At 46.5% G+C, this 25,000-nt stretch overlaps 2 protein-coding genes across 3 annotated transcripts in view; one reads left to right on the plus strand and one right to left on the minus strand.

Moving 5' to 3' along the window:
- Positions 1 to 5,973, plus strand: part of grin3bb (glutamate receptor, ionotropic, N-methyl-D-aspartate 3Bb) — a 316,957-nt gene extending 310,984 nt beyond the window's left edge. Inside the window, exons 9-13 of the mRNA XM_063200371.1 lie at positions 2,347 to 2,511; positions 4,316 to 4,383; positions 5,004 to 5,224; positions 5,309 to 5,611; positions 5,654 to 5,973. Coding sequence (XP_063056441.1) covers positions 2,347 to 2,511; positions 4,316 to 4,383; positions 5,004 to 5,224; positions 5,309 to 5,611; positions 5,654 to 5,973 — 1,077 coding nt within the window. The remainder of the gene's footprint in view (positions 1 to 2,346; positions 2,512 to 4,315; positions 4,384 to 5,003; positions 5,225 to 5,308; positions 5,612 to 5,653) is intronic.
- A 6,394-nt stretch (positions 5,974 to 12,367) lies between these two features.
- Positions 12,368 to 25,000, minus strand: part of tmem259 (transmembrane protein 259) — a 52,856-nt gene continuing 40,223 nt past the window's right edge. For both annotated transcript variants that reach the window (XM_063200540.1, XM_063200541.1), the window contains exons 10-12: positions 18,341 to 18,473; positions 17,343 to 17,442; positions 12,368 to 16,284 (exon numbers count right to left, since the gene is read on the minus strand). In XM_063200540.1, the coding sequence (XP_063056610.1) occupies positions 15,211 to 16,284; positions 17,343 to 17,442; positions 18,341 to 18,473 (1,307 nt within the window). In that variant the 3' untranslated portion in view covers positions 12,368 to 15,210. The remainder of the gene's footprint in view (positions 16,285 to 17,342; positions 17,443 to 18,340; positions 18,474 to 25,000) is intronic.

The following is a 25,000-nucleotide window of genomic DNA, read 5'->3' on the forward strand; positions in this document are numbered from 1 at the left end:
CTCTCTCTCTCTCTCTCTCTCTCTCTCTCTCTCTCTCTCTCTCTCTCTCTCTCTCTCTCTCTCTCTCTCTCTCTCTCCCCCCTCTCTCTCTCTCTCTCTCTCTCTCTCCCCCCCCCTCTCTCTCTCTCTCTCTAATGCTCACCCTCACCCCCCTCACACTGTTCTCTCCTGTCCTCCTCCTCCTCTTCTGAATTCGCCACCCCCCCCCCTGCCCTCTTGCTCGACTCCCAAATGTGTTCCTCCTGCCTCTCTCTCTCTCTTTCTCTAATGCTCACCCTCACCCCCCTCACACTGCTCTCTTGCCCTCTTCCTCCTCTTCCGAATGCCTTCCACCCCCCTGCCCTCTTCCTCCTCTTCCGAAGCCCCCCCCCATGCCCTCTTCTTCCTCTTCCGAATGCCTTCCACCCCCCTGCCCTCTTCCTCCTCTTCCGAATGGGTTCCCCCCTGCCTCTCGCTCCTCTTCCGAATGTGTTCCCCCCTGCCCTCACTGTTGGCAAGTCAGCACGGAACAACGCTCACATTTTCAATTTGGGATAGCAGACGCTCCAATTCATTTTTCCAGCTGACAAACTCACATTGAACGCTAATCTTCCCAGGCAGCCATTCAGTTCTCTCTCTCTCTTTTAAAAAAAGAAGAACTGCAGGATGGGCAGAGAGAAAGAAAGAAAAGAGAAAAGGAAAAGGCAGCATTTGGCTCCGAAACTCACCTCTCTCTGTGTCTGTCTCTCTCTCTCTCTCTCTCTCTCTCTCTCTCTCTCTCTCTCTCACCTCTCTCTCCACCTAAAGCCCCTCCTGATGAACCTATAAAAACATAAAATGCGTCTCATACACCCGCGAAAGGGACATTACACCCCCTGCACAGACCAGACCAGAGCGCGCTGCTCAGCAACAGGGTCCCAAACCTCCTCGCATTGCAATATTTCACCTACAGTAGATAATCCTGATATTGATTTTCTAGCATCTCATCGAGAGTGCTCGCATTTGAAATGCGGAGGATGGCCCGGTGTTCAGCGCCCCTTTTTCGTATCCATCATCTGCGGCCATATCAAACAAAATCACACCTGTTCATACCCATTATCTCTTCCTGTATGAAACAGAAGTGAGCGTGACATATCTGAAAGTCACCGGCAGTGCATGGCGTTCTGTGGCTGCAGACACTTGGCTTACGGTATACTAGACAAGAAGCCGAGAGAGACGTCAAATCCGCGTGTTGTCCTTTAACGTTTTCATCCTGCAAGACATCAGGGTCAGACCTGTGTGTGTGTGTGTGTGTGTGTGTGTGTGTGTGTGTGTGTGTGTGTGTGTGTGTGTGTGTGTGTGTGTGTGTGTGTGTGTGTGTGTGTGTGTGTGTGTGTGCGTGTGCGTGTGCGTGTGCGTGTGTGTATACATGCATGTGTGCATGTGTGTGTGCATGTGTCTGTGTGCATGTGTGTGTGTGTGTGTGTGTGTGTACGTATGTTTGCACATGCATGTGTGTGTGTGTGTGTGTATGCACGCGCACAGCTATGGCCGTGCAGCCATGGCTCTGAGCCTGCCCTCTATTTCAATTAAACAGGACGGGTGTTTTTTCCCATACCAATTAGTTCTAGTCAGAAGGATCCCTCCCTGCGTCAGACGTCATGCTGAGTTCTCAAGCGTTCCCTCTTCTGTTCTTGCTCTGCCTTCCACGTGCCGGTGCTGTTACTTCCAACTTCTCTGTCAATCCCCCCAAAGTGTCTCAGCCTGTCTGCATAACCTGCTGCTGGACTCACACTGCCATCTACAGGACAAATCGGGAATAGCAATGTTCATCATTTTTTCCCCTCCAACTGTACCTTACATTACATTACACTTAGCTGCCTGCTGATTTTATCTAAAGCTACTTACAATTATTTTAAGGAATTACTGGAAACTGGTTACAGTCCCCGGGGTAATTTGGCGTTATAGGTGGCTTGCTCAAGGGCACTTCAGCCATGGAGTGACATAGGTAGTGGAAGAGTGGGATTTGAACCCTCAACCCTCTGATCCAAACCCACGGCCACGGATGACCAAATGTCATAACTCTTTAGAAACGGAAGTTTTTTTCCTACATTAAGACCGAGATTTACTGTATTACAGGCTACATAGTACATGGTGTCTATTGTGAAATATTTGTATGTGTCCACATACTAAGCTTATTGTTCTATGTGTATCTCTCTCTCCACCTCTCTCTCTCTATCTCTCTCTCTCTCTCACACACACACACACACACACACACACACACACACACACACACACACACACACACACACACACACACACACACACACACACACACACATACACACAAACAAACAAACAAAAACACACACACACAAACACAAGCAGACTCTTCAGATGGGCATCCGTCACTTCTCAGGTCTGTTTGTGCTGCTGTGTGTGGGTGTGACGGGAGCGCTGCTAACGCTAGCTGCTGAGCATGCCTTCTATCGTCTGGTGGTGCCGCACATCCGACGCAAGCAGAAGTACAAGTACTGGCTGCACACTAGCCAGGTAAGCTCTCTCCCTCTCTCTCTGTCTCTCTCTCTGTCTGTCTCTCTCTCTCTCTCTCTCTCTCTCTCTCTCTCTCTCACACACACACACACCACTTGCACACACGCACACGCACACGCTCACGCACACACACACACACACACACACACACACACACACACACACACACACACACACACACACACACACACACACACACACACACACACACACACACGGATGTACTCATGCATACTTGGGTGCACACATACACATGCATGCGGGCACACACACACACACACACACACACACACACACACCCCTATACGTATAGTGTAAATAGGGTTTTTGGCAGCTGTTTTGACATGAGTCTCGTTTCCCTGCCAAGCCATAGAGATCGATTCTGATAAGGTGGAGCCTACGCTCTACTGGGGAAATGTGCACACGTCCCACATACCGTCGTATTTTACACAGCGCCAAAGTGTGCATTTAGGTGTACACTGGGTCCAATCCGTCTGGGAAATTGCACAATAAAGCACTTATGCCCCACAGGTTTTTTTGATTAATTCACTGTCTGTAAATGTTTATCGGCTGTAAAAGTGTGTTTTATAGTATTGGTTTTCCATGTCGTGCTCACAGCCAAAAGCACAGTCGATGGGAGGTGTATTTCACCTAGACAGTTACTGAGAAATGTGCACTACACAAACACACAGCTCCACCTGCTGGTGGAACAAGAGGAATTATTTATATAGAACACACTTGGTGCTTATGCTGAGAATGATGAATATTCCTGATAGTATAGACTGATAGAATCTCTGGGAGCACGTTACTTGTCACCGGCGTCATAGGTGTGACATAACATTGTCATAATAGCTCATAATGCAGTCATGGACGTATCATAAACATCATGTCCATGTCATAAACATTTTAGGACTGTTCTCATTAAGTAACATTCGATTATGGAATAAAAATCCCTAAAAAAATGTTGACTTTTCATGGCCATAAGATATTTGACATTGACATTTATCACTGTTGTGACACTCTCATGTGATGCAGGTTGAGTTCAAACTGAAATGGTCTTCATTACACTTCCTTAAGCTATCTTGTGACAAAGCCACAACAAGGCTTTATTAGCCTTAAGGTCCGAATGTGTCCCGTTTTACAGATATGTCAAATCTGCAGTAGCTACAATATCCACCTAATATCAAGGCTTTGAAGGTCATTTCTTTTATGACTGGCCATGAAATAGCCGTAGTTACATTTTTGGCCATAAATGTAAACAAACAAACAAACAAACAAACAAAAATACAAACGTCATTTCTTTTATCAATTTCAGTGCCGGCGTAGTTACTGCAATTTGCTTTTGTAGATCAGCATACAGCTGGCTAATCCTGATCACATGTTTCTCAACAAATACTTGGTGCTTATGGTAAGAATGATAATGACAAGAAAACAGAAGAAAATTATGTTTCTGATGATAATAATAATAATAATAATATCTTCATTTTATATAGCGCCTTTCAAAAAACCCAAGGTCGCTTTACATAGTATCAGTGTAAGTGTGTGCAGGTGTGCTTGTGGACACTAGAAGTCAAAGGCCTCCAAAAAGAGATGGGTTTTAAGGTGTTGTTTAAAGATGGCCAGTGAAGAGGCATTTTGAATGAGGCTGGGTAGATTGCTCCAGAGGATTGGGGAAGCCACATGAAAGGCTCTGTCACTGTAATACAGTGTAATACACATAATGACCATGATGCTGTCGATATTGAATGCTGATACAGGCGGGGGAATACAGCTGATTACTACCACTGATCTTGTGTTTCTCCAGAAAATCCACAGAGCGTTGAACATGACATATGAGGATGTCAAGAAGCAACATGCAAATGTGGAGAAAAGGTAAGAATGAAGAGGCCATCATAGACTAGTTGCTATTTCAATCACATCACACATTGAACAGATAGATATTTTTTGTTGAAAGAGGAAATGTATAGATGTAAAGATGAGCTTCATTGATAGGCCGACAGAAGCACACTCTCTCTCTCTCTCTCTCTCTCTCTCGCTCTCTCTCTGTCTCTCTCTCTCTCTCTCTCTCTCTCTCTCTCTCTCTCTCTCTCTCGCTCTCTCTCTGTCTCTCATTCTCTCAAACATCACTGAGTGAGCCACATTGTAATTCCTTGACCTTGTTCTTGCTTAACTTTATTGTTATTCACCTTTGCATATTAACTCTCTCCATGTTCTCTCTCTCTCTCTCTCTCTCTCTCTCTCTCTCTCTCTCTCTCTCTCTCTCTCTCTCCCTCTCTCTCTATCTTCCTCTTTTCCTCTCTCTCTCTCTCTCCCTCTCTCTCTATTCTCTCTCTTCATCTCCCCTCCCCCCTCTCTCTCTCCATACATACCTCCCTCTCCGTCTCCCCCCTCTCTCTCTCTTCTCTCTCTCTCTCTCTCTCTCTCTCTCTCTCTCTCTTCTCTCTCTCCCTCTCTTCTCTCTCTCTCTTCATCTCTCTCCATCCCCGGTGCAGCTGTAACCTGCAGGGCTCCCAGCAGCCCCCAGGGGGAGAAGGAGGCGCATCAGGAGGAGGATCGGGATCGGGAGGAGGTGCCCCCTCCGCAGGGGCGTTCTCGCGCTGGAACAACGAGAGCAGCCGCGCGGCCAAGCAGGCAGCCGAGGCCCTGGCCAATAAGGACAACAAGCGCGTCAGCTTCAACCTGGAGACACTCAACACACGCAAGCTGCTGGCACGCATGGGGGCCGGGGGAGGAGGAGGAGGAGGAGGAGGTGAGGGAGGAGGAGGAGGGTCTGCCTCAACAGGAGCACCGTCGGCAGGAGGAGGAGGAGGAGGAAGAGGAGGTGCTGGAGGAGGACTAGGACGTGGAAGGGGGTTCGGACTCGGAGGCAGAGTGGTGACGTCGCACGCGTGCGAGAACGGCGGGCCGGCGACCATCAGCGGCGCCGGTGGCGGCGGAGGTGGCAGTTTGGGTCATCACCACGGCGGCCTCTCCATCCCCCTCCCCCTCCCCCGCTCCGTCGCCGTCAACCTCGGGCCTGCCCCCTCCCTGGCACAGGTGGTGCTGGCGGCGGCGAAAGTCAAGGCGGCAAAGGAAGGCACCGCTGGAGGAGGAGGAGGAGGTGGAGGAGATGGTGGAGGAGGTGGTGGAGGTGTAGGTGTAGCATCACCGCCCTCCTCCTCAGCAGGGGGCAGCATAGCGCCGCCACGGGAGGGAGAGATGGAGGAGCTGACGCAGCAGATCGACGCGATTCGCGAGCAGCTGAAGGTGGCCCTGGCCCGGAGAGCCGAACTGCAGAACACGCTGGCCAAGGAGAGGGCGAACGCAGCCGCCATGGCCCCCACGGGGTCCCTCCCTCTCGCCGTACCCTTACCCTCCTCATCCTCCACCTCCTCCTCCATCTCCTCCGCCAACAAGGCCTTGGCCGCTTCTAATGCCTCCCGACTGCTCCAAGCCTTCAAAGAGAGCAAGGGAAAGAGGTGATGCTCGGAGCGGCCTGCAGAGGGCAGCAGATGAGCACCAACAGTACAGCTCTCGCTGGCTCTGGCTGGTCGGACGTCTTGCTGACAGTGTTGCCAGATTGGGCGGGTGCCCGCCCAATTGGGCTACTTGGGACAAGCGTCTGCGGGTAAAAACGGGAAAAATGGGCCATTTGGCGTTTTTTTTTTCAGCCGTTTTGGGCCCATAGAAGTCAGTGTAATTTGTTGAATTTGGGCGGAATTTCGCGCATTTTTGGCAGTTTTTGAGAAGCTTTTGGGCGGAATTTGGTCAGACACATCTGGCAACACTGCCAGGAGCCACTGTAACAGGACTTTGGCGATTTTGGCACTGGTGCTGGCGTTTGTCCCCAGTGACTAAGCCTTGAGTTGAGTCAGCTCTGATCCCAGTTTAACGCCCGCTGTGCTGCAACTGGGGCGTGAATCATCAGACTCCCTGCATTTTTGGCAGTTTTTGAGAAGCTTTTGGGCGGAATTTGGTCAGACACATCTGGCAACACTGGCTCTGGCTTCCTGAAGATGACATGAGGGGAAATCTCTAAGCATGTGTGTGACAAGATGATAATTTCTCCAGGCCATGCTATCCAAAATGGGTCAAAATGAGACTTCTTCTTGGAGATTGAGAATCAAAATGTTGTCAGTTATAAGAAACCAGGGGTCCGTATCTCGAAAGCGTCTTTGCTATCGACGGTAGCAACGTCCTTCGTAAGAGCGACTCAATTCTCTCTCGACAGCGACGCTCACCACTAAATCCAAGAGAATGGTGTTACGTCTTGGGACGGTCTTAAGACGGTCTTAAGACAGTTAGCAACGACAAGAATCGAGAAACGGACCCCAGACTTCTTCTTCTTGGAGATTGAGAATCTTGGAGCCTTACAGGGGCTGTGAACTTGACAACAAATGGCGTGGGCAGTGCACGCATGCTTGCATTCACACATACAGGCTCTGATGCAACACACACACACATGAACACACCTTTGCCACCTCTGTCTGATAACAACAAATTGGACATTTCAAACTCAATCGATCTTTTTGCTTGTATGCAATGGCATCCTTCATTGTGTGTCCAGGATAAACGGCAAAAACTGGGACAGGTGGCAACACACGCACGCACACACACACACTCACACACACAGAAGCCAACAAGAGTTTCTGTTCATCTCCCCGTCCCCCCACAGTGGACATGTAGCACAATGGGAAAATGGGGACTTCTAGACTTCAGGCCTGCACCAAACTTGCTCCTCGGTTCACACACACACACGCACGCACGCACGCACGCACGCACACACACACACACACACACACACGGACACGCACACACGGACACGCACACCACACACACAAAGCACCAAGATCCTGCAGTATTTTTATTCTCCTTCTTGTTTTGTGTTGACGTACAGTATGGTCTGGCCAGAGGAGGACATCAGTGGCAGGACACTACGCCATGACACATGACATCTCTACACAGACCTACAGTACCGTAAACAATATGAGGATACGAGAGCTTTGTGAAGTCATGCGGTAAAAGGCTTTTGCTGGTGTGTGTTTTTTCCACCGGTTCGGTTTGTTTCTCTGAGAGCCAAGTTTGTATCGTTCTAAAACTAAACGAAAAAAAAAGAGAAAAAGTTTTGATGTGTTTTTCACAAATAAAAAAATCTAAAAAGGTGTTTGCTGCTGCTGCACGACTGGCTGGCTGGTTGCACAGTTGAAGATGCTGCTTTTCAACAACAGCCAAATAAACATCCAACCAAGCAAGCAAGCACGCACCACAACTTTTCTCCGGGGGGGCGGAATATGGTCCGGATGCAGAACTTCTCCAGAGAACTCAGGGAATGCATTGCAATATGTGACCTTGCCTCCTCCACTTGCTTCTCATCATGATGACATCACTGACAACAGCATTATATTTCAATATCTTGCAAAAGCTCAATTGTAGGGTCTTTTTCTCATTTGCAATTGGGATGGTGAATGAAAAACAGCCATTCAAAAGTTGTTGTGGCTAGGCTGACAGCTGGGAAACTTTATCGTTTTCTCCACGGAGGAGGGGCCAGGAGGCGGGACGAGGAGACAAGCGCAAGTGGAGGAGGCAAGGTCATATTGCAACGCACTCTTGGTCTGACGGCACCGCAGCAGACGAGCGGCCTGGCAACTATTGATGCAGTCTGAGGGATACAGTTGAGGACGATATTATTAGCTTCCCCCCTGAAATTAGACATTTCTGTTGAGAATGACTGGCTAATAATTTTGTCCTTGCCATTTTTACCCTTTTTTTGCTTAAACTCATTGTGAAAATGGAAAAATCCAAATTCAACACATTGGACATTATCTCCATCAGTGTATTTGTTTCCAGAATAACAGAAACGGTTCATAATGGTCCTTCTCACTGAGAAATGAAGAGAGATGTCTAATTTCAGGAGGGGGGCTAATAATATCGTCCTCAACTGTATACGTGTGCCTCTTTTCCACTGCTGGTTTTCTGGTAGGCCTACAGCTTGACTTGGCTGATACTTTTTGCTCTTCGATTGAGCTGTGTCGTGCCTATTCGCAAAGCAAAAAGTGGCAGCCGAGTTGCGCTGTGTCGAGCTGTAGGCCTACTAGAAAAACGGCAGTGGAAAAGAGGCATAAGAAGCTGGTTCAGGAGTAAACCAGGTCAAGTTAAAAGGTATATCGTCTAATAGAAGAGCCTCTTCTATTAGATGATTTACGTCTTAACTTAACCTGGTTTACTCCTGAACCAGCTTCTTAGTTTAGGTCCCTTATCTCACAGAATTCCACGGAATGGACACAGACCTTTGGGACATGAGACCTGTCAGTTTTACGGATTTTGCCAAAATTCTGTGCTATGGTCACGGAAGTGCTTTCTATATTCCCACTGCACTATGTTAAGTCTGTCATTAGAAAATTGATACCAAATTCTAATAATAAATAAAAGAATGCTATAGCAATTTAAGTTGTGCTCTGACCAAAACAATCCCTAGCCCTAACCACCACAGTAAAGAAATATGCTTTTGAGAAATACCTTTCCCAGTTGGTTGATAGGCTATCAAATAATTGTACTAAACAAAATACTAGAATACTACAATACAAAATACTATTATAAGCTGTGCCCAGACCAAAACAATCCCTATCCCTAACCTGTCAGTACAAAATGTTTTTTTGAGAAAAAAAAACTTGAGAGAACACAGAACTGTGGGAATATACAGTACACGAAGCACAAACTGACAGATTTTGTGTCAGAATGGTCCATGTCCATTTCACGAAATGTTGTGAGATCATATTGGTTGAGGCTGGGTGCGTATCCCTGGTTATGGTGCAGGGTTAAGACTCAGTCAGGTTTTTGGAGTGAGAGGTCTACTTTGCACACAAAACATCATTTTATTTGCTTTTATTCCATGACAGAATGACAGTTTCGAGTAGAAAATAGTTTGCCCTCAATTTCTTATTTTTCCTTTCTTTTTATTCATTAATCGCAGAGTCAGACAGGAGTTTCGGCCACAAGAGCCTTCATCAGTGTGACTTACACAGAATTACAGTTTCAACCACTTAAGCCAGATTTCAGAAGACCTCAGTTGGTCAAAATGTTATTCTGCCATCAGGGGCGTTAAGTATACCCCCGCAGCCCCCGAGATGCAGGGGGGCCCATATGGGCCCTTGACATGAATAAACGGGCCCCCTCAACATGATATTAGGCCCTCTTTTTTTCGTTCGGGGGCCTGTTCTTGGTAGCTTGCAGGGGGGCCTGAAGTACTTCCGTTACGCCAGTGTCTGCCATGGAATAAAACAAAAAGAAAAGAGTTTCAAGAGTGCAGACCCCTCACATTAAGAGCCTGGTGACTTGTGACCTGGTTACAGGAGTACGGGGCAGCTTTTCATTGTGTTTTCTTTGAGTGGGGTTTGAAATTGCGACCTTGCGTCCTCTACTTGTGCTTGTGGCCTCGTACCAGGAAGTAATATGTCATGATGACATCACTGACAACAGCATTATATTTCAATATCTCGCAAAAGCTCAATTATGAAGTCATTTTCTCATTTGCAAACTGGATGGTGAATGAAGAATAGTCCCCCAAAAGTTGTTGTGGCTAGGCTGACAGTAGGGAAACTTATTTGTTTTCTCCATGGAGGAGTAGTCAGGAGGCGGGGCGAGGCCACAAACACAAGTGGAGGAGGCAAGGTCGCATATTGGAATGCACCCATTGTATTTCCTTTGAGTGGGGTTTGGGGGGGTTCTGAAATTGATATTGACATTAAAATACATCTGTTTTCACATAATTGCTTGTTGCTTTGTCAGTGTTTAAAGTGTCAAGTATTTTTTTTTCCAAAGTCACCTTGTATTGAAATCGAGGATTCAATCTGAATTTAAGGAGGAATTCATGATAAACCTATGTAACGTTTTCTTTCTCTAAACACATTTACTGGCGATTTTTAGGAAGATTTATAAGGGTTTTATCTTACAGTACCTGTGGACCCATGTGGATTTAATATAGCCTGTACAATTTGACACAGGCTCACACATTCAGACGCACACACACAAATAACAGCAAAAACAAATTCATGAGCACTTTTGCAGTTTACTGAACAGTTAAATACATCTGAAAGGGCAGGGAGGGAAACCTAGTTTTGTCATCACAGATTTTTAGATTATTTCAACAGCGGCAATAAAGAATGAAAAAAAAAAGGGAGGGAGAGAGAAACCCTACAATGGAGAGCAACGTGTTGCAAGGCTACAATCATTCAGTTTTCCTCACAAAAGAGCAAAGAGGCACACAGAGAAAAATCACTTTGAACGCGACGTCACGAACGTAACTTCATGGGTGGAGCATGGTCGTAGCGTAGGTGACGCTCCTGCCCCACCCACCCCCATAAGCCCAGCACACCCCCCCTCCCCATTCATGGTGAGTGGATGATAGGCATACTCTAATATTGCACAAAAGACACAACTTCCAGTACTGCTTGTTTTTTACGCTAAAATCCCATACCCCCCACGCCACCCCACCCCACATGCATTGCATAGCCTTTAATGACCAGTATGTAGCCCACAACGCTTTCACTCCAATGCCAGCTGAGCACAGCACTGTCTGCAGTGTCACTTTATGTGTGCTGTGGTTTGTGTGTGTGCGCTGTGGTGTGTCTGTGACATGCTGGTTCTGGTCCCTGCTTCCAGACACCCAGGTCTACAGGAATGAACGGGCCCCATAGGGTCCACACACACGCACGCACGCACACACACACACACGGATGTAAGCAAGCGTAAGCGGCAGATCATTGACTGACTGATTGGTGTGTGTGTGTGTGTCTGAGTGATGATGAAGACTCCCACTGAGCATGAAAGTCGAAAAATGGTCCGTTTTTGGTGGAATCGAGTAACTGGGTTGTTGTTATTATTGCCACTATATCAGGTGGTCCACATCAACAAAAACTTCAACCTTTGGCTTCTTCTTCTCATAAGACCAAGAAAGGTTGTGGCGCCCCCCCTCCTCTCATCTGGTGGGATAACGCCACTACAACCCTGACCCTGCAGAAGAAAAAAAAAAAAAGCTCTCACAGCCCCTCATGGTCAATATATACTGTACACTGACAAACACGGTGAGCAAGGAAGGGGCCTATACTACAAAGCTGGTTCAGGAGTAAACCAGGTTAAGTTAAGAGGTAAATCAGGTGATAGAAGGCCCTGAGAGTCCTCATTTTTTAGATGATTTAAAGGGGTATGCCACTATTTTGGGGCTTAATACAGTTAAAATCATTGGCCAGGGTTTATAAAGGTGGTAAAGTGTCTTATTTTTCATGTTAAGCGTTGTCTTGCTTTAAGACAAGTTAAAAGAGGGAATATGTCGCTAAGCTAGTGAAGTCTTAAAGCAAGACAACAGCTTACATGAAAAATAAGACACTTTACCACCTTTATAAACCCTGGCCAACGATTTTAACAGTATTAAGCCCCAAAATAGTGGCATACCCCTTTAACTCTGAACTGAACCTGGTTTATTCCAGAAACAGCTTTGTAGTATAGGCGGCCCCTGGTCGTTTACCTGCGGATGTCTTCAAGTGCTGAATGTGTGTTTTCTAAAGGTGTTTGCTTTTTCAACACAAGCAGTTCACCTTTCACTCGGCCTCTCTCATTCTCTCTTCTGTTATTATGGCAGACTGCCCCTCCTACCCACCTGGTCAGGCGTGCTCAAACACACACACGGGACAACTCCTACACACCACAAACTAACACATGTCCACCAAGTCAACATGTGGAGACATGCATACACTGCACATACACATGTCTGTGTATGTCTGTGTATGTCTGTGTCTGTGTGTGTGTGTGTGTGTGTGTGTGTGTGTGTGTGTGTGTGTGTGTGTGTGTGTGTGTGTGTGTGTGTGTGTGTGTGTGTGTGTGTGTGTGTGTGTGTGTGTGTGTGTGTGTGTGTGTGTGTGTGTATATCTGTCTGCAATAACAATTGAGGGGTTAGTCGAGGGGATATTCTCTCCGTCAGTCGGGAATACACAACAGCTGCAAGACTCAACAGAGGACAACACAAGGTTTCCTTGAAGAAGAAAGTTTAAGTCCAAAACCTCAACCCTAACCTAAGCATAATAACCCTGTAATGTCCATGTAGCCTGCAAAGTCATCAACATATCCACTAGCTTCCTTCTGATAAGGCGTCCGACCCCCCCTCCTCTCCTCTCACTGCATTTATTATCAAAGCTCATTATTATTCAGCTTTTCCTGGTGCAGTTTGCTTCTTCTCAAGTCCAAAGGTCTAAGGCAGTGTGCTGTATGACGAGCCTAAATGGTAACTGTTTTACCCCCAGCGCGCACACGTACGCACACACATACACACGCACAGAGGCCCGACAGGCACGAACACACACACACACACACACACACACACACACACACACACACACACTTATGCATGCACATAAAGTGCTGTATGACGAGCCTAAATGGTAACCGTTTTACCCCCAGCGCGCACACACGCACACATGCACGCACGCATGCACACACAGACATACACACACAGAAATATACACACAGGCCAAACAGGCACACACACACACACACACACACACTTATGCATGCACATACAGTGCTGCTTTGCGGGTGAGCTACAGGTGTTTGTGGCCTGCTTTGCTTCCCCAACAGGCAGCCATGACGAGTTGTGTTTGTGAAAGGCTTAAAGACCAGACCAGGGGTGTCATAATTCAGGTCAGTCAGTGATTAAGATTAAAGACAAGTAGAGGAATATGGAGGCGACACCCTTCATACTAGCCTAAATCTCCTTATATTAGCCTCTCATGTGTCTCAAAGAGGAGACGGAGGAAGTAGTCTAGCCCCCTAGTGGTCAAAAGAGGTGGTGGACACGCTGAGGACTGGCCATCACACTGCTGCTTAAGGATACACACACACGCATATACAAACAAGGCTATAACAACGTTTTGTCATCACTGGCCAATTTAGCTGGTAGATGTTAAATCTTACTAGCCAAGCATACACTCACGATCAGTCAAAGTGGATAGGCAGTGTTCTTTTCTACTAGCCAAACTGATTTTTTCACCTGCATTTGGCTGTTTGGCTGGTGTCAATTTAGAACCCTGCTTACAAATAGACACACACATGCATGCCTGACAGATAGACTCATAGGTGTAGCGAGGCATTTGGGGTTGAACTTGGGCCCGTCTGATTTTTTCTTCTGGGCCCACCGCCCACCCATTTTATGGTTTCTAGCTCCGCTCCTAAACAGACCACCTGTGTTTCTCAACTTGACTCACATAACCACTGATGTAATATAAGAGTACAGTCTTTTACAGCACATGAAGATGACGTACATTATGAGTGCATTACAATATGCGACCTTGCCTCCTCCACTTGTGCTTGTTGCCTCGCCCCGACTCCTGGCCCCTCCTCCGTGGAGAAAACGATAAAGTTTCCCAGCTGTCAGCCTAGCCACAACAACTTTTGAGGGACTGTTTTTCATTCACCATCCCAATTGCAAATGAGAAGAAGGCTTTACAATTGAGCTTTTGCAAGATATTGAAATATAATGCTGTGGTCAGTGATGTCATCATGACATATTACTTCCTGGTACGAGGAGACAAGCATAAGTGGAGGAGGCAAGGTCGCATATTGGAACGCACTCTATGTCTTAAGCCTGATGTGTAAACATGACAGCCATTAGAGTAGACACCGATGAGAGAGACCAGAGCGCATTCAGGACAGAGACAAGGACAGCTCATCCATATAGACAAAAACGTCACTGTTAAGTCTGTTGAACCTCTTTGTCCATTTGTTTTTATAATCAGCAAACGCAAGTGAGGAAACACTGACACCGAAACGAATCATCATCATCATCATCACGCTTTCCAATTTCGAGAGATTTGTTAGAAACTTAAAAACAACAAAAACAAATGAAGAACAGCAGGAAAAAAAAGAAAAGACAAGGAAAAGCAGGAGATGCGGTTCCCATGGAGACATACAAGACCAACTTCAGTCCGACAGGTTTGCGGGGGTGGGGGCGGGGCGGGGGGAGGAGCTTATGCCCTGACATGGGGACAACCTTCTCACCATTACTGCATCACTAATGCCAAAAAAAAAACAGGAAAAAAAAACAAATAAACAAAAAAAAACATGAACAAAAAGTCCTAAAATGTCTTGATTTGAACCCCTCTAGAGCCTGCTTAAGTTCAGTCCTCCAGGTCTTGTGTTTTGTCTATTGGCCCTAGTAGACCTTTCTGGCGCTCTCTTTCTCCCATCCATCCATCCATCCATCCATCCATCCATCCATCCATCCATCCATCCATCCATCCATCCATCCATCCATCCATCCATCCATCCATCCATCCATCCCTCTGCCTGTCCTGTCCAAACAAGTCCAAGTCCAAGTCCTGGTGATGCTCCTTGTGGTGTGCGAGCGTGAAGGTCCAGCAATGAGGTGCTGACAAACAGCGGTGTGTCATCGCGCCTAGTAGCAAGAAGGAGGAGGAAGAGGATGAAGAAGAGGAGGAGTATAAACCAGATACTTGGTTGTTGGGGATTGGGACGTAGTGTGTGTTTGCTTGCGCAGGTGTGAGAGATGTGAGTGCGCCGCGAGCGACCGTGAGAGGAAGAATGGTGTCATATCATGAGTGGTCATGTCATGGCGGCGGTGGCGTTGGTTTGTTGTTGTTGTTGTTGTTGTTGTTGTTGCATGGGCTAGGTGGGGAGGCTGGGCTTATTTAGGAGGGCTGCAGGCAGGTAAACTCAGGTGGGCGTAGGGGAGACGTCAGGTGTGGTGGAGGGTGGTTGGGAGGAGGGGGAGTGGGAGGGGTTGCTGGTGGTGTTGGGGGCAAGGGAAGGGGTCTCAGTGTCTGTGTTGGCACTCTGTCTAGTGTCCACTGCAGGTGCAGCTGTAGTAGCCCCCCCACTGCTAATGCTGCTATTGCTACTACACTCCTCTACTAAACCCCGAGAGTCTGTCTGTGACGGGGGAACAGGGGAGGGGGAGGAGAAGGAGGAGGAGGAGGAGGTGGCAACGCCACATGCATCAGCCGTGCCCCCCGGCTCGCTCTCCCCACCTCCACCTCCACCTCCACCTACACCAGCACCCCCTCCTCCGCCTCCTCCCCCGTTAGCCTGCAGGCTGGCCTCCAGGACACACCCCCTGGCGATCAGCTCCATGGCCAGGCTGTTGGCGGCACGCTCCTCCACCACGGCAGTGGCAGCGGCAACAGCGGCGGCTGACACTACAGATGCCTCACCACCACCACCACCACCACCACCACCGCTGTTGCTGTGGCTCTCCACGTCTCCTCCTCCTCCTCCTCCACCACCACCACCACCTCCTCCTCCTCCGACGCGGATCTCCGTGACGATGCTGAGCGGGGTCTCCTGCGGCGTCATCAGGCCGCCGGACTGCAGCAGCGAGCGGCCCAGCTGCGGCCCGGACAATGCCTCCGTCAAGATGGCCGCCGTCTCCGCCATCCAGTCCAGGTCGTTGCCCACGACGGTGCCGCCAGGCTGGGGTTCGCCCGACCCAGAGGGAGAGGAGGCCAGGGGACCACCAACACCACCAGCCCCGGAGGTGGAGGAGGCCGCACCTGAAGCCTGGGGCTCGCCTGGCTGCAGCGGCTGGCCGTTGGCTGCCGGTCTGGGGTTGTTGCCTGCTGCGTTGGCGTTGGCTGCGTTGTTGGGCGTGGTGTTGTTGTTGAGGTTGTCCTGCAGAGCCGTCTGGTTGGCCTGGCCCGCCTGCTGGTTCTGCAGCAACATCTCCTGGATGCGGATCTGCTGCAGGATGGCCGGCAGCTCGTAGTGGTGGAAGAAGTAGATCATCGAGTGCTGAGGGGAGGATTTAGATAAAGACAGAGAAAGTAAAAATATATATTAGTTTATTCTTTGGTAAATATTCATGAAAAGATCAAATTTGGCAAAAGGCAGCACAGCTGATCATATGGATCTGCTGCAGGATGGCCGGCAGCTCGTAGTGGTGGAAGAAGTAGATAATCGAGTGCTGAGTAGTACAAGAAGTAGTACAAGTAGAATAAGTACAAGTAGTAGTAGAGTAGAAGTAGAACAAGTAGAATTAAAAGGTTAGTTAATTACTGTCCCAAGTTGGCTGATGCTTAAATGAGTCAGAAGTAAGTGAAGGGTGACTCTCCCAACCACTTTCACGGTCCACTGCTCACATGTAACATTTGGCTGACTGAGCTGAACAAGCGTCATGTGAAAAAAACTACTCATAGGAGAACAGACTTCACGTGCCACAGGAGACATATTGTCATTTGTATTCATTGTTGCTACTCTGGGATGAAAACATTCACACCGCGAGGGAGTTAAACAGCATTTTTCAAGGGCAAGGCAAAATATAAAGATGTTAAGATCAGACATTTAAAGAAATTACGTATAAGACATTGATTAGATACAGTTGAATGCATGCCGAATCCAGCTCAATTGAAATCACACCCCTTTTACACACACGATAAGCCAGTGTCAATGGGAGCATGAAAGGACTAAAATGTCCCCCCTCACCTGGATGAAGAGCCCTTGGAGGACTTAAAATATGCATTAAACATAAAATAAACATAACATTTGATGTGTCCCCTCAAATGAAAGCAAGTTCCCCACCTAACCCCTGCCATAAGGTTCATGGCTGTCTCAAGATTGCATATGCCAGAATCAATGGGAGCATGTGCTAAATGTAATATAATGAAATGTAAAGTAATATAATGAAATGTAAATGTAATATAATGCAATGTAAAGTAATATAATGAAATGTAAATGTAATATAATGCAATGTAAAGTAATATAATGTAAAGTAAAGTAATGTAATGCAATGTAAAGCAATGTAATGCAATGTAAAGTAATACAATGCAATGTAAAGTAATGTCCCCCCTCACCTGGATGAAGAGCCAGGAGGTGACGAGGGCCAGGCTGCTGTACTGGCCGTTGAAGCGGTAGTGGTACGCGTAGAACGCAAAGTGGTACAGGTAGAAGAACCTAGAACCAGGAGGGAGAGACACAAACAGACACGCAGGATACAGTTTAATTGGGACTCACTCAACACATGATCCCTCAGCTTGCAGGTGCATCACAATGGGACAAACATCAATTGAGCATCAATAGTGGCTAGAGCGCGCTGCAGCTTGGTTCGTGCAAACACGCGACTATTGTTTCAGTGTTGCTACACCTTCTTCAGAGTCTGATTCTGGAAAAGATGCAGCAACACTGAGACGTTAGTCGGGTGTTTACAAAAAATAACCAAGCTGCAGTGTGCTCCAGCCTCTACTTTTGAGAAATGCAGGATCGTTTGTAGGAACAGCCCTTAAAATATTGCAGAAGATAAACACACACACACAGTGCAAAGGCCTTTAGGCTGTTGAGTGGGATATTAGTCCTGATCAATGCCGTGTATGTGTCTGTGTATGAAGTTTTTATTTACGGAGTTGAATTTCCTGTTGGTGTGCCAGCAATGTGGTGTGTACATGCAGCACACCTGTTCCAGTGGTATATGATGTGCGTCTGTGCGAATGCCAGTGTGTATGCGTGTGTACAGTTGATTTGTATTTACTGATGTTGGGGCGTGCATGTGTAACCTGACCCAGCGTTTTTTTTGCTTGTGCGTGTGTGTGTGTGTGTGTGTGTGTGTGTGTGTGTGTGTGTGTGTGTGTGTGTGTGTGGGTGGGTGTGTGTGTGTGTGTGTGTGTGTGTGTGTGTGTGTGTGTGTGCGCGTGCGTGCGTACCTGAACCAGTGGTGCTTGCTGGTGTTGGTGTGACAGCATATGGCATCGCATTGTGTGTGTGTGTGTGTGTGTGTGTGTGTGTGTGTGTGTGCGTGTGTGTGTGTGTGTGTGTGTGTGTGTACCTGATTGTGTGTGTGTGTGTTTTGTCTGTGTACCTGAGCCAGTGGCGTTTGCTGGTGTTAGTGTGACAGCAGATGGCGTCGTACTGGTCAGCCAGCCACACGATGAGGATGATGTAGAAGGCTGTGGTCGTGTCGTTAAAGAACTCCGACATGATGGCCTCCATACCTGCAGGAGCCAAAGTTCACGTTAATTACAGACATATTCAACAGGATAAACACACAGTTACTAGGAACAATAGGAAAAGTTTGGAGGGCTACTGCGTTTTTGGTTGGTAGTCCGAAGGTGCTCTTTGGTCAAAAAATTGAAAGCAAAAGAAATAAAGTTAAAAACGCCACCATGTTTCGACCAAGGTGAGGCCTTCATCAGGGCATGATGAAGGCCACTCCTTGGCCGAAACATGTTGGCCTTTTTAATTTTTCTACAATGATTTAGCCATTTAATAAAGCTATTTTAACTTTTTTGGGAAGAGTGCCTTGGATACTTTGTTTCTAGACAGTTACTAGGATTGTACTTTGGTGTGCCCACACCAAGGGGACAAGGAATGACACATACGTACAAAAACATTTAAAAGTGCAATGAAACATTGAAAGTGCATTGGTTGTGCAGAAAACAGCTTCAGTTACGTACATTGTGCAAAATAAGCAAGATAGGCAGAAGGCTAGGTAGTGGAGTAACTGTAAAGTGCTAGAGCATTTCCAAGTGACAGATGGCTTGTGGGTAGGTACTGTCCCCTATAACATGTGGTATTGCCGGATGCTGCAGCAGTACCTTCTCCCTGAGGGAGAGAAGCAAGAACTCAGAGGAGAAATAAACCAATGAGAATCTTTTCATAAGTGAAAATGAATGCGGAGACGCTTTTATCTTTGTAATAATGTTCTAAAACGTTCACATCCAAAAGACAGCATCCATTAACCATACAAGTTAATACGGTTGCTAACCAAATTATAGAAATATGTTAGCTGTTAACCGGTGGATTTCATGGGTTTTATTTTAGCAATGTCCCTTTTTTTTGCGACCCCCTTCAGTACCTCCACGACTCCCCCCAGGGGCCCCAAACCCCCAAGAGAGTGGACTTAACGATGATCATCATCCCTAATAATAATCTGTCAGAGTCGAGGGAGAGAAGCCGGAACTCAGAGAAGAGATAAACCAATAAGAATCTTTTCATAAGTGAAAAGGAATGCTGAGACGCTTTTATCGGTTGACCAGTAGTTCACATCCAAAACACAGCATCTATTAACCATACAAGTGAATACTGTTACTAACCAAATTATGGAATTATGTTAGCTGTTAACCTGTGGATTTCCCATTTTTATGCAATGTCCCTTTTGTCCGCGACCCCCCTTCAGTACCTCCGTGACCCCACAAGGGGTCTCGACCCCCAGCTTGGGAACCACTGACATGACCAATCATCACACAAGGGCGGGACAAGAGAGACGACTTAACGATGATCATCATCTCTGAAAATAATCTGCCAGAGAGTCAAGTCTGTGGCCAGCTGCTACTGCTACTCTGAGATCGAAGAGAAAGTGAAATGCGATGAAAAGGCCCAAAAGCTCTCCGAGTGAGTCACTCCCATCGAGCCATGTACTGAAACCAGATCAGTCAATATGAGTAATGTACTACAGAGAGCCCAATTTAGAGAACAAAGAGAGAGTGAGGATCAATGGAGTGGAGAAGCTGTGTGCGTGCATGCGTGCGTGCGTTAGCATGGGGTGGTGTGAGCAAGAGGGTGCTAGTAGCAAGCTGTAGCTACATGGCTTGAGCACTGGACCACACACTGCAGGTCTGTTCTTGTGCAAAATAGCTTTATCATTAGTTATTATATAATATTATAATTATTATCATTAGTTATTATATAATATTATTATTATTACTGTCTTAGACCTTGATCTTAGACCTTCATCAGGTCTCAGTCTTAGGTCTCAGATGAAGGTGATGATTGATGAAGGTCTAAGATGAAGGTCTAAGACCGAAAGCTTACGAGTTCAGTAAAGCTACTTTGCACAAGAAAAGACCTGAACTGAAGTGTTCGGATTTTCTCCTTTTTATTTTGAAGTCTACACTAGATCCTGCACCTTGTCAACAAGTAAACGGCGGTGAGCCTTCACTACTTAACTAGACAGTCCCTCCAGGATTTCGCGCTGGGATTTTGTGATTTTTGCGGTCAAAATGTCTGATTTTGTGGCGGCATTTTCTCATTTTTTGCAAAGATTTTGCGCTCCTTTCTGGGATTTACAGAATTAAAATTGGCTAAAACAATATCAAAATACATATACTTTACACCCCCACCAATGACATATCATAATACCCAAAAATACAAAGAAAGAACTAAATGGCAAAACAACAATATCGATCGCAAACTGCATGAGGGTTTGATTGACAGTTGAATATGACAGAAAATATGAGCTCTCCCAGCGGAAGCGCTTTCGCTGTAGATGGATGGAGGCGGAGCTGGTGTGTGCAGTGGACTGGTGAGTGGACTGATGCTGAAAGTTTGTGCTGAGTGAATGAGTGGACTGGCGGGGAAACTGTGGTGCGTTGGGTAGTGGAACATGCTAGCAGGCGCCTCGCTAGATGCTGTGGATGTTATGGAGGGACTGTTTTAACGGCAAAGTGTGTGTACTAGGGATGGGAATCTTCATCATCAAAGCGATACGATGTGCATCTCGATACACATGGCAACGATACGATACATTCACGATTCATGAAATTACCAGTGGTAAGATACGATACGATTCTCCTACCTACTGCGATGCAGTTCGATATGGCGCGATACAATTATAATGCCATGCGATGCAGTGCGATTCGGTACGATACGATGCGATACAGAACAGATTAAAATATCAAATTGATATTAAAGGCTGTGCACAAGGCTGCCGTAATGCAGAGTAAACAGAGCGCTTTTAGAACCTCAACCACTTTGCCCCCAAAATTGTGACCTCCTAAATTGAGACTGACTAAAAACATCATGAAAAAATATTTCATTACATTTGAAAACATTTTTGTTAGTTATCAAAAGGGCCATCATTTTTCAGACAAACTGTAATTGTGAATACAGTAATTAGCATTATTATTAGTAGCAGTAGTAGTATTTACTTATGAGGGGGCCTCCTGACCAGTTATGCCTAGGCCCCCAAAACCTTATCAGCGGCCCTGGCTGTGCATATTACTTTTGAAAACATACAGAGAGCAGTGAGAACTCATTTTGGCTTGGGCACATTGCTTTGAGCAGAGAAAATGAAAAAATAACTAGCCTACATTTACAGGCAAGCTCTGAACAACTTATCAACCACAATTGATCCAAATTAGAACAATTTACTAAGTAGATGTTGGGAATGGGGTTAATATCAGAAGGGGGAAATAACGTGCGTACTGGACTGAGGTGTTGGAATAGTGTACTTTTCAACGGGACTTTTTAAACTTCATGGACAATCTGCACGAGCAGCAAATCAGACTGTGTGTCCAGCACGAGAGCTAAATATAACAGGCTCCTAAGCAATGATGCCAACTTAGCGACTTCACTTCTTTTTTACTGCATGAACAATGGACTTAACACGAATGCACAGGCTCTGTAACGTTTCCCAACACGGTTATGTTTTTTTTGTATCTCGTGCGCTGACTATGCTTATGCTGCTGTCATTCGGAAACTACAGCATGTTGGCAGACAACTTTCTCTTGTTGTTTGTGCCGCACGGTAGACTACCCTATCATCTCAAATAGTGAAGCGAGTACTCTCTCCACACGTCTTCCAGACTCGCAGGAGATGGTCGCTAGAAACTTTCATTTAAAAAGTCACCGGATGACCAGAAAAGTCGCTGTATGTGACAACAAAATGTGCTCCACATTGCTGGTAACCCGCCGCTTTGACTCAGGAAAATACTGATTGCTTGGTCACGCCTCCTCGCAATAGAGATGGAAAGGCGGTCTGAATCAGAGCAAGATGATGTGTGTTGCGCACGAGAACAAATCCTGAAATTGACAGTTTCTAAAAAGTTTTAAGAGATATTATCCGATTTGTACCGATGCGGACGGCTAAGATACGATGTATCTCGATTTTATTTGCGTTTCTTACCGATGCAGACGTTTGCAAATCGATGCAACCGTACCGTACAGGTCGTATCGATTTTCCGATACGTATCGGTGAATCTTCCCGTCCCTAGTGTGGACCATGAAATGCGCTAGGCTATATGAAATAACCTCGTGGTTAATGGCGTCGCCCGCGACGACCAAAACCGTCCAAACTTTTCCCCCTGAAGTTCCAAACCTTCCCCCCAACAAAACCCGACACAACAAAGTTCATTTTAGCCATGCTCAAGTCCAGAATCAGTAGGCCTATTGCGTGTGCGTCTATAGTCCCTTTTCGACTAGCCCTGTTAGAACGGGGCTGCGCGCTGCTGGGGCGTGGTTTCGTTTTCTTTTTGCATTTACTCCACCCATCATCAGCTCAAACAGGGCTCAAACAGGGGCGATTATAGAATCGCGAAAGACGTGGTTCGAGGCGTGCGGAGCTGAGTTCCACTAGGCTAAATGTTGCCTGTGTTAGGATTTACCGGCATGTGAAAACACCTATCCCCACCCACGCACTTTAAAAATCAACTTTTCTGTCGGCAGTTTTTACAGTAGACAGAGAAAATTTGCTCAAGCAATTATCATGTTCTTTAAAGTAGCCTAAGTCCAGTCCTTGGCCAAGGAGTTATATTATTAGCTTATTAGGCTATTTAAAATCACGCTATTTCCAAAGCTCCATGCCTCCTCCTTGTGAGAAGTCGTTTTTTTACCACCATGCAAAATAGGGCACACTAAAGTAGCCCTTTTCATTGCACATATCTTCATATAGCCTACGAACCTGCAGAGGGATGGCGAATTTGCTGTTATCAAATTAAATGTAAAAATGAAAATTTCGAATGAAAAAGACAACTGGTTTATTCGAGGGAACAAAGATTTCCTCTCTATCCGGCTGGAGAACAACGCCATTGTTTACTTGAAGTGGCGACCGCTTAAAGTTAAATAACTTTGGATTTAAAGAACATAAACACGTGCCGTAAAAACCTGTAAAAAGCTAAGAATCTCAGCCTTTGAACAAGCCCTAACACATGTATGTAGGTCTAGGTTAAGGAGATCGCTGTCTGTTCGAAAACAAAATGACGAGGTAAAAAAAAATGGTTGGAAAGCGCTATTTTTTCACTTGAAACAGCGGCCGCTTAAAGTTATATAACTTTGGATTGAAAGAACATAAAAACGTTCCGTGAAAACCTGTAAAAAGCTAAGAATCTCAGCTTTCGAACAAGCCCTAACACATGTCTGTAGGTCTAGGTTAAGGAGATCGCTGTCTGTTCGAAAACAAAATGACGAGGTAAAAAAAATGGTTGGAAAAAGCTATTTTTTCACTTGAAACAGCGGCCGCTTAAAGTTATATAACTTTGGATTGAAAGAACAAAAAAACGTTCCGTAAAAACCTGTGAAAAGCTAAGATTCGCAGCTTTCGAACAAGCCCAAACACATGTCTATGGGTCTAAGAGAAGGAGATCGCTGGTTATATTTAGTCCTATATAGGTCCTATTGTTTAGATTAGGGCTTAGATTCACAATGGCGTGAAAACACGGTGTTGTCGCGGCTAGTTGCAGCAGCTGATCATACCGGCCCAGTTCTAGTCCCCGTTGTATGGAAATGCGTGCGAGACAGCACCATCGACCCCCCCGTCAAGTTTCATGAATATTTATAAAGCCCGCACCGGAACGCGGAACCCAATGGAAAAGAGACTTATGTGTGTGTGTCAACGAATGCGAGTGCTCCGTTTGCGCACCCCAGAGAGAGAGAGAGAGAGAGAGAGAGAGAGAGAGAGAGAGAGAGAGAGAGAGAGAGAGAGTCACTTTATGCGCTTGCTGTTGCCAATGCTGTCCGTGCGCATTCACAAACGGAGCGGTGAAGAGGGGAAGAGAATTCACATCCTCACAGGGACAAAGGGGAAAATTTGCTAGCCTAGAAATCTAGACGCCGTACAGCAAAAAGCTGTACCAGGGTCTAGGAGGGCTGGGCAGCAGTGTGGGCGGGATAAACGGTTGCTTCAGCACTCAACGCCACGCAATTGGATGGCAAACAACCAATCCCCACACACTTCTGTGTAACGTCGCAGCTGTCTTGTGAAGCGGCAACTCCGAGGCGTCGTAGCAGTGAATGCGTGTGATCACCACAGCCACAAACAAGTTTCCCAATAAATCGTGTTTTCACTTACATAGTTCAAAAATGCCTCGTTTTCAACCACACAGCCCTCCTTGATCAACCAGCGAAATGTTGAGCAATTTGGGGCTTGTTAAATTGTCATATTTATGATTGTTGTCAACATGGCATGTTCGGTGTTAGCTAGCTAGCTGTATACCCAGCCGGCCGGGGAGCGTCCTGCGCTGGGAGCGACAATCAGGGAATCTGCGTGTGACGACCACAGCCACAAAAGTGTCCTCATAAATCGTGTTTTCACTTATACAGTTCAAAAATGCCTCGTTTTCAACCACATGGCCCTCCTTGATCAACCAGCGAAATGTTGAGCCATTTTGGGCTTGTTAAATGGTTATATTTATGATTGTTGTCAACATGGCATGTTCGGTGTTAGCTAGCTAGCTGTATACCCATAACTAATACACGGATACCAAGCTCTGTGTAATTGACGACAGATTGGCTAGCCGCTAGCTCGG

Source organism: Engraulis encrasicolus, chromosome 6 (assembly GCF_034702125.1).
Source record: "Engraulis encrasicolus isolate BLACKSEA-1 chromosome 6, IST_EnEncr_1.0, whole genome shotgun sequence".
NCBI classification, from domain to species: Eukaryota; Metazoa; Chordata; class Actinopteri; order Clupeiformes; family Engraulidae; genus Engraulis; species Engraulis encrasicolus.